The sequence below is a fragment of the Haemaphysalis longicornis genome, unplaced genomic scaffold (assembly GCF_048455015.1).
Source record: "Haemaphysalis longicornis isolate Haplotype H1 unplaced genomic scaffold, Haemaphysalis longicornis Haplotype H1 scaffold_4, whole genome shotgun sequence".
NCBI classification, from domain to species: Eukaryota; Metazoa; Arthropoda; class Arachnida; order Ixodida; family Ixodidae; genus Haemaphysalis; species Haemaphysalis longicornis.
In genome coordinates, this window is record NW_027526361.1 from 13,145,493 (window position 1) to 13,158,647 (window position 13,155).

The 13,155-nt window shown below is 47.0% G+C and overlaps 1 protein-coding gene across 2 annotated transcripts in view; it reads right to left on the reverse strand.

Annotated features, from left to right (window-relative positions):
• Nucleotides 1-9,871, reverse strand: part of LOC144178273 (CTD small phosphatase-like protein 3) — a 36,124-nt gene extending 26,253 nt beyond the window's left edge. The window contains exons 1-4 of one of the 2 annotated variants that reach the window (XM_077706007.1): nt 9,713-9,871; nt 4,530-4,700; nt 2,886-3,009; nt 1,598-1,675 (exon numbers count right to left, since the gene is read on the reverse strand). In XM_077706007.1, the coding sequence (XP_077562133.1) occupies nt 1,598-1,675; nt 2,886-3,009; nt 4,530-4,658 (331 nt within the window). In that variant the 5' untranslated portion in view covers nt 4,659-4,700; nt 9,713-9,871. The remainder of the gene's footprint in view (nt 1-1,597; nt 1,676-2,885; nt 3,010-4,529; nt 4,701-9,712) is intronic. The other variant, XM_077706008.1, reaches the window with a different exon arrangement.
• Between the last annotated feature and the right edge of the window lie 3,284 nt (nt 9,872-13,155).

The following is a 13,155-nucleotide window of genomic DNA, read 5'->3' on the forward strand; positions in this document are numbered from 1 at the left end:
CATACTGACACCACTTTTAACGTAAACTTCGGTCAAATAAGCTACATAATTACGAAAAAAGGAAATGGCCATGCGACCCACCAGCTCATTTCCCGCAACTGAACCTATGATGTCACATGAGCTCAGCTCTGCGATTGGCGGAGGCCGGCAGAAGCAGACGCAAATTAGGTAGAGCTTACAAACTAGCCGAACGAGCGATTTGCGCGTAAATTTAGGGCGCATTCTTTACAAAGGAATAAGAATGATGGGACAAACAGTGGAAGTTACGAAAGCACATGTAAACATTGATTGATATTGGGGTTTAACGCGCCGACGCAACGCAGGCGATGAGGCGCGCCGTAGTGGAGGGCTCCGGATTAATTTTGACCACCTGGGGATCTTTAACGTGCGCCGAAATCTCGTACACACGGGCGTTTTTGCTTTTCGCCTCCATCAGAAAAGCGGCCGCCGCGGCCGGGAATCGAACCCGCGACCTCACATGTAAACATAGAAGTACTGATGAGTACTGCTGTTCGTACTGCGCACAGCATGCTTGATTTAGCTGCACAGCACTACGGGGCATGGGGTTGTCTCAGACGACACTGGCCGATTGACGCAAGCAACGGTGTCTTACGTGACCACATTTGTCGAGCAAGCACTGTTTCAGGGAACGAATATTTTCTCCCAGAACAAAAATAAGCCACGTTTAAATACGGGCAAAAACAAACCAAACGCTTGCCACGGTATGGTGGCGCCATCTAGGTTCGGGAAACGTAAAGAAACGCGGGAACAAACCAACACCGCTATACAGGGTGGAGACAACCTTTCAACGGTCCCGTGCCGCCGCGATTGGGCCAACGTGCTCATTGCGTTGTTCTTTTCGTTTCCCACGAGACCTAGCAACACGAAACAGACAATATGATTCAAAATTCTTTAGTAAACCGCTTTGCGGCGATAATTTTAGAGCGGTTTTGACACAATGACTTGCTTCGGCGGCGAGCGAGCGACCCAAAATGGCGGCGCCAGCGTGTACTTGTCTTGACCCTGTACGGCGGATGCGTGAATGAAGGTATTCTAGGCTGCAGAGTGGTCGGTTCCTGTGATGTCATTGCAGACCCCGAACACAAACGATTTAGCGGGAAAATCAAAATTTTAACCTAAATTGTTTAATTTGTCAGTGAATAAAGCATCGTTTGTATCCGGACAAGCGCTGGGGGCACTATAAAACACGAAATCTTTCGAATAAAACCAACTTGCATTTTCTCTTCATGGCTCCTTTAAGGTACTGCTATAACATTTTGCAGGTACATTTTTTGGGACCTGTAGGCTGCATATAAAATTAACACAGAAAAGTGATTTTCTGGCAAATTTTCGGTCCTCAAGACTAGTGTCCCCCCTTAAGGTGTTTTTTTCAGGAATTACAGGCTGTGAAACAAGGCTTCATAGCTTTTTATCCAGCAGTTAAGCATTTCACAGGACTAGCAAAGCAAAACTCTCTTAGAAAGCAGCTACTAGGCAGCCCCCTAGCCCGTTCAAGGGACACTTCACCTGCCAGGTTTTCCTAGTAAAACTGTCAAAAGAGGCAAGGCTCTCCCCCTATCCAGCTCCAGAGACTCACCGCTGAAGAGCTGGTACACTGGTGAAAAGAGGGCATCCTCGGGGCCTGATGGTTCCGTCACTTCAATGGGGTCCTCGTCTGGTGACAGAGTGCAAACACTGTCACAACCTTTCTCCAAACAGCACAACTTCAAAACACGCCTCCTGACTAAGCAAACAACAGCCTCTCTAGCGTTGAACACTGAGCTGGAACTTAAGCTCCTCTATACATTGCTTGCAACCCCCCCCCCCGATGCCTGTAATGTGTTTTCGCTCCACTGTGGCAGCTACCATATCAACCCAGTTCTCGCACCCCCTCTTCAGGAAGATAAAATTAAAAATGATAAGTGCACGAGAACTGCACACGGACGTAAACCATACAAAAAACGGAGCAGTGCACAGTCATTTATACTTTAACTCCTCAGACAATGGCTCATTGTCCATTCTCTTGAGCTGACATTAATTGATGGATAAGCCTTTAGGCCACAGCTTTTCTGTAAACCACTTGTGTGTAGGCATGCCATTCAGTGTGCATGTTAAGCTCCGTTACTCTGGCTTCTCAGTGTTATCAACAGGGGTCACAGCAGAACTTGTCATGTTCCCTTTCTCCCCAGTACCAAGCAACATTCTAAAGACAGTAGAACTTCCAATTCTCACTGAAATGTTTAATTGGATATATTCCTTTTTAACACTCATTTCCATCTTTGGTATTCCGATACAGTACCGCCTTGCTGAGTTCAGCAAGCCGATCAAGGCTAGCATCATCGCAGTTCCCGTATCCCTGCTTCCGAACTGGAATCGTAGCAATAATAAAATGCGGAAAACCAAAGTTGCAGCAACGATTCCACCTGAATCTGGTGCCTGGGCTTTCCACCATTAACAAACCATATTTGACGCTCGCTCCTTGGTTGATGACAAAATTTCAGCCAGCAGTTTTATCTTCAGGAGGGTCCTCCAAACACCTCCCACTGTGCTGGAAAGGCCAGAGCTCGGTCATAAGTTATCGCCCTATCTGATTTTGGGTTGCAGCAACTTCTAAAAAGGGCGGTACTGCAGCTCTAGCAATAAACTGCAACTTTGAGCAAGAGAGAGCGATCAAGCTTTATTTAAAGTGGCCCATGTAAGGGCTGCCGAAAATGGGGTTCTGGTGGACCTGGAATACGTTCAGGCGGGAATTCCGCAGGTGTCAGGACCCCGCACGTGGGCAATGTGCCGGGCGAGGCGAAATTCGAAAAGATGTGCTCTCCCCTCAGCCTGCCCCCCTTCCCCGAGCTAGTGCCGAAAGACGAGCCCAGGTGGGAGCAGCACACCTGGTGCGAAGATGCGCGCCTTCTTGCAGCACTGGCGGCCGCCCCCCGGCGGCCTCTGGTGGGCATGCTGCAGGCCGCTGGTGATGAGGCCCGGGTCACCAGGGTCGCGCTTCTCCTCGCCCGTCTGCAGCGCAGTGAATACCGCAACCCCCAACCCCTGCATCCACAACTGGTAGCCACAGCAGCTCGGCAACAAGGAACGGCCACGTAAGGAATCGCAGGGAGCCCCGAGGCCCATGAGCCTGAATCCCTACTCATGCCACAACTGCCTTATTTAAGCACTTTGCTTAGGAGAAAAAATGCATGCACACTCTTTTCACAATCCACAATTCGTAGAAATGGACTTGGGCAGAGATGGGGGCCCACCTATAGGCTCTTAAAAATGCCTGCACCACAGCAGAGCCTTGATGATATGACCACGGGCGTGTTATGAATTGGAAAAATTCCCCGCCTGAAATGCATTACACTATAACAGCATAAATTAGCAAGATGGCATTATTAACAACAGAAAATAATTTTAATAAGCTATTACTGTATAAAAATACAGGATCATTCATGCCAACGCGGTCCTTGAATTACTCACTACTAGCATTAGCTAGGGTTCCCTTTGTCATTAAAGATAATGCCATTTATTTTTCCACAATGTCCAGAGTGGTGACCTCAACGGGGGGTCAAACCATGCTTTACTATGAGGTGATGTGTGCCCACGTTTAAATTTGTTCATCTAAAAATGAAACCTGCATGCCTTCAGCGACAGTGCACAGTCCAGCTACACCTGCTTCAGCTTTGATATATGCAGCTCTCACATTCTATTTTCGTGAGTGATACACACATTTACTTAAAGTGCAAGTCAGACATGACATCATGTCACATTTCTAAATATCTAACCTGAGCTAAATAAGACTAGTACTTGACAGCCATGACATCACCACACAATTGGTGGTCCCATGTCATAACAATTTACTGAATTTATCAAATCACCTTTGTATCTAACAGGTCTGCATACTACAACTAAATGAAAAAATCAGTGACAGCCCTCACACTGCACAAACCAAAGTCATCCCTTTGGACATACACCTGGCATTTGATGTCACACAAGATTGAATCCTCACTAACTGGTGGGAGGAAACATGTACAACTTCATCATAAATTTCCTATGTAAGCAAAGCATGACAATATACCCCTTAAGAGGCTTTGTAATGGCAGTGGCCTGAACTACTCTCTTTGTCTACCAAAAACTTATAAGCTCATGGGCTTGTTTGGCACACAGTACTCAATCCAACCAACAGACGCACACCTTAAGAACCCACACTCCTCTGAAATTATTTAACATCACCACAAAAAAATTGCCCCATCCAGCCGGACCCGACACCAGAAAGCAACCGTACCGCGCGCACACAGAGCACACCCAAATTTGGGCAGACTGTACGTATTCGTGGTTGGGTCAACACTGCACAACAGGCAGCAGTAACCATGACCCACACCACTTTACCCTAAACCCAGTGACTTCTGCTTTGCACGGCCAAAGTGGCTATGGTAGCTACCAATGACAACAGTGGCTACCTGGACTACCAAGGACTCAAGCGCTAATGATGGGCTAATAATCTGGCGAATGCATAAGGTTGGCTGTGGCACACTACTCACGCTGCCTCGTGCCCTGCTCTCCAGACAGGCGTGCAGGCTGCCCTGGGAGGACGCATGGCGCCTGGTGACTGCCGCAGCGGCTGGCTCAGCCCACCGGCGGCCCGCTGTGCGCCGGCTGCCTACCGGCATGGCATGCTGCGTGCGCCCCACCTGGGATAACACACGGGTGCCCTGCACGACCAAGCGACCAGACAGGGTCACCTCGGAGGCACAGGCTATGTGCACACTTTATGCCAGACTCATTCAACAGCTGGAGCTGTCAGACACACATTTGTTCCATAGCACCCTGCGCACGCCATTAACAACACAAGCCGCCCACATCAGAAGATGGGAAAAACTATGCCTTGAGAATGAGGAGAAATGGGGAAAGGATGCCTCTCCACATTTTGTATGAGTGCTTCGCCCAGGTACGCAGCCACCAGCTCACCCTGATTATGTCATTGATATTCCACCGGTAAGCTGGATTATACCTTTTCCTTGACACACACACACACACACACACAAAAAAAAAGATTGAAGAAAAGAACAAAAGCCAGCTTTAATCATTTCTTAACAAAAAAAAAGTGTTTGTTGAATTTAAAAGAAAATAGCTATGGAAGGTTACACATCTTTCACTTGAAAGGTTGTAAAACCAGCATTAAGTGCCTCAAATCCAAAAGGAAGTTGGTAAAGGTCATAGGTAACCGACACGATCTTGCCTAAAAGATAGTTTTGTGACCATACAGTGCTCAGTTTCTAGCAGGATACTTCGAAGCAAAATGGCAGCCTATTTATAAAAATGGAACATCTTAATGAATAAATTTAATGAGGCCAAAATGAGACAACATTTCTAAACTAGCAATAGATTGCATGTGGATTATGATCTGAAGTGCTGGACTGAAATGCAGGACGAGCCAGTGGTGTTCCGTGCTGCAGAATTCCCATTTCTAGGTTCAGAAATTCCCCATTTTTTAGCCTTTTCCCCTGCAAGTTTGTCGAGATTTCCCTGCTAATTTCCCTGCATTCTCTTTTTGCAGCTGATAGATGGTTTTGGGCGTTAGCCAGCACCACCTATGCCTACTTTACATAGTCTCCCAGGCGAAGACGCCGTTCAGAGGATCAGAGTTTCAGCGTGAACTAAATTCCACTACATCTGCCGCTCAGCAGCATCTGACCATTCATTTCCCGTTTTATACCAAACAGCATGCTCACTTTGCGTGCCAAAGCTCAAAGTTAAAACTGCCCATTAGAAAAAGAATCAGACATTGTAGGGTTATTGCGGTAATGCTAGCTCAGCGCCAGTACTGGTGGTGCCATCTATTGTTAGCAGCACACGCACTAAGGTGCGCCCGAAATATTTTTTTGTGTATTGCACAGGAGTACATGTGAACATGCTCCAGCAAGCCTGTTTGGGTCGCCCTAGCTTGAAGGGGAGGGTGCTGTGAGAGAACTGGCACTTTTTATGTACTTTTTTCATCACACAAAACATGCATAAACTGGTCAAGGGAACTCAGAACACGGCTTATGCATTTAATACCAACCTGGCAGAACAATTATTTAGACGATTTGTACACCTCTCTCCCAAGTTTCTTTAAATCCTAGTGCTTGAGGAAGGACATTTTGCTCGCACAGATTTGGATGAATGCTATCCCATCCTAACAAGGTGTGTCACACTGTCACGATTTCCTTTTCCCAGGCTACACATCTCGCAATTTTGGCCAACGCTTTTCATGCAGAGGTACTTAAACACACCACCTTCCTGCTTACAGCGATTTACATGGGCAGTGGTTTATAGGTAGCCCTCAAGGCACTGTTCCCTTTGTGCTTCATAGGACGACCAGCCCATATATACAGATGGCGCTTTCTTTGTTCACAGTTTTGCACCAAGTGCCTAATTCCGAGTGACCTACTGTTCTGCTGTTTACTACTAGACCTGAAACAGTGTCAGGTTTCAACTCTCTCCTTAACGAAGACAAGCTGAGTTCAACCACAGATGTTGCTTTGATCCATGGCTACAAAAAGTGAGTTAGACGCATTCACACTAAACGGAGCCTTTAGTCCTTCCAAAGACAAGGCGAGCTAAGGCCGCAACAGGTATGTTCTGCAGCGGTTTGGCATTTGACGGTGGTAAAAATAAGAAATGCTCGCAGTGTGCAACACCTCACTGGAAAATGTTAACTGGCAACCATGCAAAGCCAACCCAGCATGGGCTGCAATTTTAAATGAGATATGAAGCTTTATTTTGCTTTCGCCTGGCAGTTACGGTGCACAGTTAAAAATTGTGCCCCGAGAGTTGGTACGACTATCAACATTGGCCATATTCGGTAACCTGGCACATAAAAAAAGCTGCCATTGGCATTGCAAAATATCACATGAACTAAAGTGTGGTGCTGCAACAGCGTCAGCACAGCGTCAGCACAATCTATTGAAACGCAGTCGTTAAGAATAAACACGAACACTGAAAAAAATTGCACCTCACTTGGCATGTTGTCCATCCATATTTAGAAAAAAAAAACATGGCAAACATAGGTTTAAGTAAGTATTCATTCAAAAAAAAATTAGAATAACATTTGCATACAATAAAAAAAAAGTTTTCTGAACTTGCACAAAATAAAAACTGAGAACTCCGAACCCTAGTAACATATACCCACTCAGTTTTAACAAAACATTTGCAGCCTGAACACAAACAAGTATACAGCATAAAATATGTGCATGTTTCTGTGCAATACACCCAAACTAGCACATTGCACAGCACTTCCTTTTCCCTTTTTGCTGGAGCTACCATCTGTGGAATGAGTCCAGTACATACTACAGTGCACTAACCTGTCAACTGCTGCCGGAACATGCATCAGCAAACATATAGAAAGATACATCTGCATAAGGTTTGCTTAAACATGAAATTATGGGGGAAAAAAATGACAGCTGACCTTACTCAGTGGGAAAAGTCATCACATGTACAATATGCGAACCTTTTGAAAGCTATGCAGGCAAGCAAAAAAAGTCGACACTCTTAGCACTCAGATCCTAGCCTCTTTTGATCAATCCCTAGCATGCATGGGCATGCATGGCCCTGGGGTGGATGCCTCTTCAGACACCAATTAGCCAATCCCTCTGCAAGCACAAAGGATGTGTCTGGAGCATCAATGCCCGTTTTCTTGGCATTAATGTTTCCAGATGCACTGAAAACTACAAGCGCCGATCAATTTTGCCTTTGCCTCCTGGATGGATTTTACTGCAGGCCACGGAGCTTGCGTACAAAACCTCGCAGTTGTACCTTCTTATCAGCACAAAATAAAAATGACTCTGCTCCCATCAACTATGAAAAACTGTGCTCATCATTGCCACACCAAACCGTCCAAAGTGTTTGCATCTACCGCAACATCTTTCTTCAGACTTTACACCTCTCCTCTCCCCATCCATAGGTTCAGTAGAAGGCCCTATGCACCACTGTCAATTAAGCGCAGACCGTGCAATCAGCCTGAGGCAACAGGACACTGCTCTAGTTTTGTTGTGATATTCTGCACTCAACACACAACAATTCACCAACTGCAACTCATGGAATTAGGCGTTTTTTTTTTCTTTTGATTTGCACTAGATGAGCAGTATTGGTGACGTGTGTTTACAGTGATGGTGCTCCGACATCTATGTCTGACCAATATCATGCCGAGCCAACTCGTGGCACAAAATCGTCTCCCTGTGAGCTACACAGGTACACGTAGCAGAAGTTCCTGTATATTGAGCCAGTGAGCTTCAACGGTGCAGTTATAGCTTCGGAATGCAGGTTTGTTTTGAACTGCACCTGGTAAAATTGTCCAATTTGCTCATAATAAGCGAAAAGGACGAAACGTCGGACACAGAAAAGAGAACAGACAGGACATCCTGTCATTGTTTCTTTCAGAAACTTGCGTTCCACGCATTTACTCCAAAGTGACCCACATCTGATCTGCTGCATTTAAGCAAACGATAATAGGAAGTAGTGGTACATGAGTGCAACCTTAAATAAATTTTACTTTTCAGAACTGCTACAAATTTATCCACGACCGCATAAAAATTTGAAGAATGCACTGGTGCAAAAAAAAAAAAAAAACGCATTACGCGCTTGAAAACAGGCTATAAACTACAGCAAAAAACGCGGTACTTTGGTATGCGAGCGTGCATATCGACGGCCAGCGGAGCTGCCTTTGGGCAGCCGGTGAGTCAGCGTTTGAGTTTACGCGCATACTCGCATACAGGAAACCGTTGGGTTGTTAGCCGGTTAAAAACAAGCGCGTCCACAGAGCCCTCCCTCGAAAGCGCTGTGGCTGCAGCGACGCGTGGGTTGAACGCAATCACTACGCCCGCTTGCATTCCGAATCCTGTTGACCTGAACTCCTTCACATACGTCCATTACAAATACAAGGGTACTTTCCTCTCTTCTTGTTCATGATATAGCTTGAAGTTTCGATCATAACGGTGCTTCCTTCCCGCCGCGTTTAAATAGCGGGTCTATTTTTAGGCGGCACCCGAACCTCCCAGCTCTCCCTTTCAGATATGCCCGGGTGCCGAAGGTTCGCTTCGGCGCGTGCCCTAACATCGAAACCACGATGTATCAACACACGGGCGCAAATGAAACACCTCCGGCTCATACGGAGCGCCCAATCGATTTCGAGACGGCGCTCATCGACCTGCGGCCACACTGCCGCCTACATTCAAAATCCCAACTTTCGTGTCACCCGACAATCGCGCGCACCCAGCACAGTTTAGGCGAGAAAAACCGGCGCTACAATAAGCGACGGAAAATAATACGACGCAGCGTCGGAGCCAGCGCATAGGAAACCCGCCGCGGAAAACTCGCCCTAGCAGACCGAAACAGCTGCGACGCTTGTTTGTTTGTTTTGGCGAAACTTTTGAATCTGTAGATCACAAACGTACGCTTGTCGATCAACGAAACCGCAAAAAACTAGCGCCAGGGATCACCCCGGAAAGTTCCGCAGCAGCTGCTGTTCCGGCACGAATCTCGACGGTAACTGTGCCAGCCCGACGGGGGTAAATACAGCCCAGCGACCGTCTCCCGCCACAAGTAATGGCGCTAGGCCTAGGCATCAGAATGTCAACCTTGGGTGCCGCGCTGGGCTAACCTAGGTATGCTGCGGTCTAAGCACCTGCGACACAGCTAGGCCGCTACACCAAGCACATCATGCACGAAAAAATCACGCAGTACTCACTTCAAACAATGCGCCGAGTCCGGGTTACGGCGAGCGCACGAAATTTTCATGAAGTTCGCGCTGCTTTCGCGCCTCGCACCAGCGCTACGGTGCCCGGATGGAAACGCACGCACATCCATTGAAACGTACGCACAAACAGGTGCTGCGCGCATGCGCCAATCGTGGAAACGCCACGACGTCTGTCGGGAAGGTTTCGGTTTGGGATTTGCCGGTCGATCGCCCCAGGCCTCGGCTGTTGATGAGCGAAGCGCTGTGTTTTTGTTGTGCTGCCACTTGTTCAGCAGTAGCTTCGTTATATTTTTATTCAATGCATGTGCTCTGATTCGAAAAACACGGGCAATCGTTTTCTGAAGCTAAATGCGTGTTTATTATTAAACAACGCGTATGAAAGCTCGAATAAAGTCTACGACTTTCCTGCTGCCACAATTTTGTACTTTTACGTTTTAAGGCGAGAATATGATTACTTCCATACCAGTTCTTGCACAGAAATCACCCATGACGTTTTTAACACTTATAAAAATCAGGAAGAAATGTATTTGCGCTATGTCTATGAATACACCATAAAATTTCTTAAAGATAATGTCGTTATTTTTTAGGTAACAAAAGGCTATATATTACTTTCGGTTTAAAGTTTGCGATAGAAGGGGTTCGGCGAATATACAAAGCTGCAAAATCTGTCAGAAATTTGAAAAATGATTATGTAATGGAATATTGGGGAGGGAGAGGAGGACGATGAATAAACTTACGACAACCACGAGTTTCAGTTCACGAGACCTATGGCCGCTATGGCTGTGAGAGGAGGGGGGGGGGGGGGGGGGGGGGGGGGGAGGAATGTTGGGACACTTTAGTTGGGACATCTCGGGTTTTGCGTGAAAGCGAAGAAGTCGCGATTCCCCATATCTCGACCACTCCTAAAAAGAGACGTCTGTTTAATACCTGGTTTCGCTATTTCTGCCTGCTCCACTGCGATATTAAGCCCGTAGTGATCGAATCGTTCAAGTTAATGCGCTTTTAAAAGCTAAACACCTCTGAAAAAAAAAAAAATCCTTAAGAATTTTAATTCAGTTTCGAACCTTTATTTTTATCCACTTTCTGTTGCGTGAAATTTATGACCGGAAATGCAGGGGTGGGAGGAAGAGGTTTTTAGAGGGGATTAATCTGTGGCAAAGTTTCGGAAGCGTAGAACTCCGCTGCAAACAGCTGATTGGCTTGTGACGTCAAGTGCTGCCATCTGTGGGATTTTGTAAAAGGAGGCTAGTTTCTCTCTTATACGACAGATGGCGAGGTCAGCGCGCAAAAAAAAATAGTGCGCCGGCACTCGCAAGGAACACGTCAAGAACGGCGCGCGCATGCCCTAATGCCCTTCTTTCTTTTTCTGTTCTTTTGTTTTTTCTGACGTGGCCGAGCCAACCGAGCGGCTCAGAGGCGATGGGGAGAGAGAACTTATTTGCAGGAGCTCCTAGCAGATGTATGCGCCCGCCACTCGTCTCCGTGCATTCCGCGGGCGCGCCTGATACCAAAGATTCAGCTAGTAGACGCTTGCGTTGCAGTGGGGGCTACAAAAATTAAGAGTTCTCTAAATGTTCTTTATTGTTTAAAAGTTTACAATTCGCTTTGAACTTGCCTGAAAGCGCGGGGGTGGGGCACACCGGGCCCTTGCCCCCCTCCCGACCGCGAAATGTTTCTTGCCAGGCTGGAGTGCGGTAGCCTGCAGAACCGCCTGAAGTCGCCTGCAGGCGCGGAACCTGCAGTTTTAAAGACGTTCTTGTTCATATAAAGCTGAAAACAAGGGCTACGTCAACGTCTGATCCCTGTGCCGGCTCCAGATGCTGTACACATGCAGCCCGGCTGCATTTCGCGCCGGATACACCGTGCAGCACCGGGAACCTGCCGCGAGCCGATCGAGGCAGTCCCGCTGTTTCGCTGGCGGAACAGCACGGCCGGGAAATGGCGGAACAGCATTAAAACATTAATAGCCTCATATATGCATACATGTGGTCTGGACTTTAGCGTGTCATTCCTTGTCTTTACACTGATACAAAGTATAATCACATGACAGAGCATGTCACTGTATTTTGTACAGTCAACTATCAATCCTTGATATGTTTATTTTTCTACCGACATCGCATTTCATTGACTATTGCAGTTCCATAATTTCTGCTGCATGAAAATCATTTCTCTGCCCATCTTGTATTTCTTCCATATCAACAAATCTGTACAATTCCCTTTATTGCGCAGCTTTGTCCTTTTGGTACAATTCCATTGTTTCCTTGACCTCCCTCTTCGTTATAATCAGCATTCTGTATTTGCTTAACCGGAACTCTACTGAAGCCATGTCTGTTCGATTTAACGGCTAGAAATAGAATGAAATTTAAGAAACGCACAACAAGCTCACCATTCAACAGCAGTGCAATAAGGTGTTACGTTAAGCGTAGGTAAGCGTAGCTACTCTTTCAAATGAAGCAGAGAGAACACCAGCTTTAGCAAATCTTCCATGCCAGTTTCGTTATCGTCGTAGATAAAAGGCAACCAAGTTTGTACTTGATAACAACGAATGTAAAGCTTGAAACCCAAAGGGTGGCAAGTCAGTCGTGCGGGCCATTGTTGTAGCATGGAACAGCCAACAAGGGATAGAAGAGTGCGAAAACTTGATTTTCATGGTTCCGAAACGAAACCGTAGTACGGTGGCACGCGTGGCCGCTCAATGCTGGCGCTATAACCTTCAAATCGTGCTCGGCTGTACTTCATAGCTGATAAGAAAACTTATTAGTCCTTTTCATAAAGGAAAATCTCGAACACGCGCATTTTGATAGTTAACACCCAGTGCTGGCCTCCACTTCCGCCTGAAGAACTTCAGGGACCACGCGCCACTCACGAGCACACTCACGATCACGCTCACGAGCGCATGCCCGCGTAACCGCCTGCTCTACGGACGAACGAATCTCCCGTGGCCTACCCATAGACCGGCGAACGGGAATTTAGGTCATTATTATCATCATCATCATGATTATCTAAGCTTTTTAAGGTGGGCTTTACTGTTAGCGTTCAGCATACACAAATCGCATGTTAAAGTCAGTTCTTTCAAGCTTCGTCTGAAAAACAACGTGAAAGAAGCCTTGCCTACATATTTCCCCGTCCCATCTTTTGGTCGACCGCGGATGAGGTCCAGCGGATGAGGTCGAATGAGGTCCAGCCAATATCGCCCTGCACCGCCTCGTTGGCAACGGTGCCATGGCATCCGACAGCCGTGCGACCCACCTCACGTTGCCGTAGCTCTTGTCATTCCCTGGTCTCCGGTGTCAGGCAGGTCACGAGGATGGTGAATGTCAGGGCTGGCACACGGACTAATTTCCACTATTCGCGTACCAAAGCGAAGCGGTTGTAGCTTCACCGGCTTCACAGCGCCCGACGTCTATAGGGTTCCCTGAGCCTGCAGTGCAGAC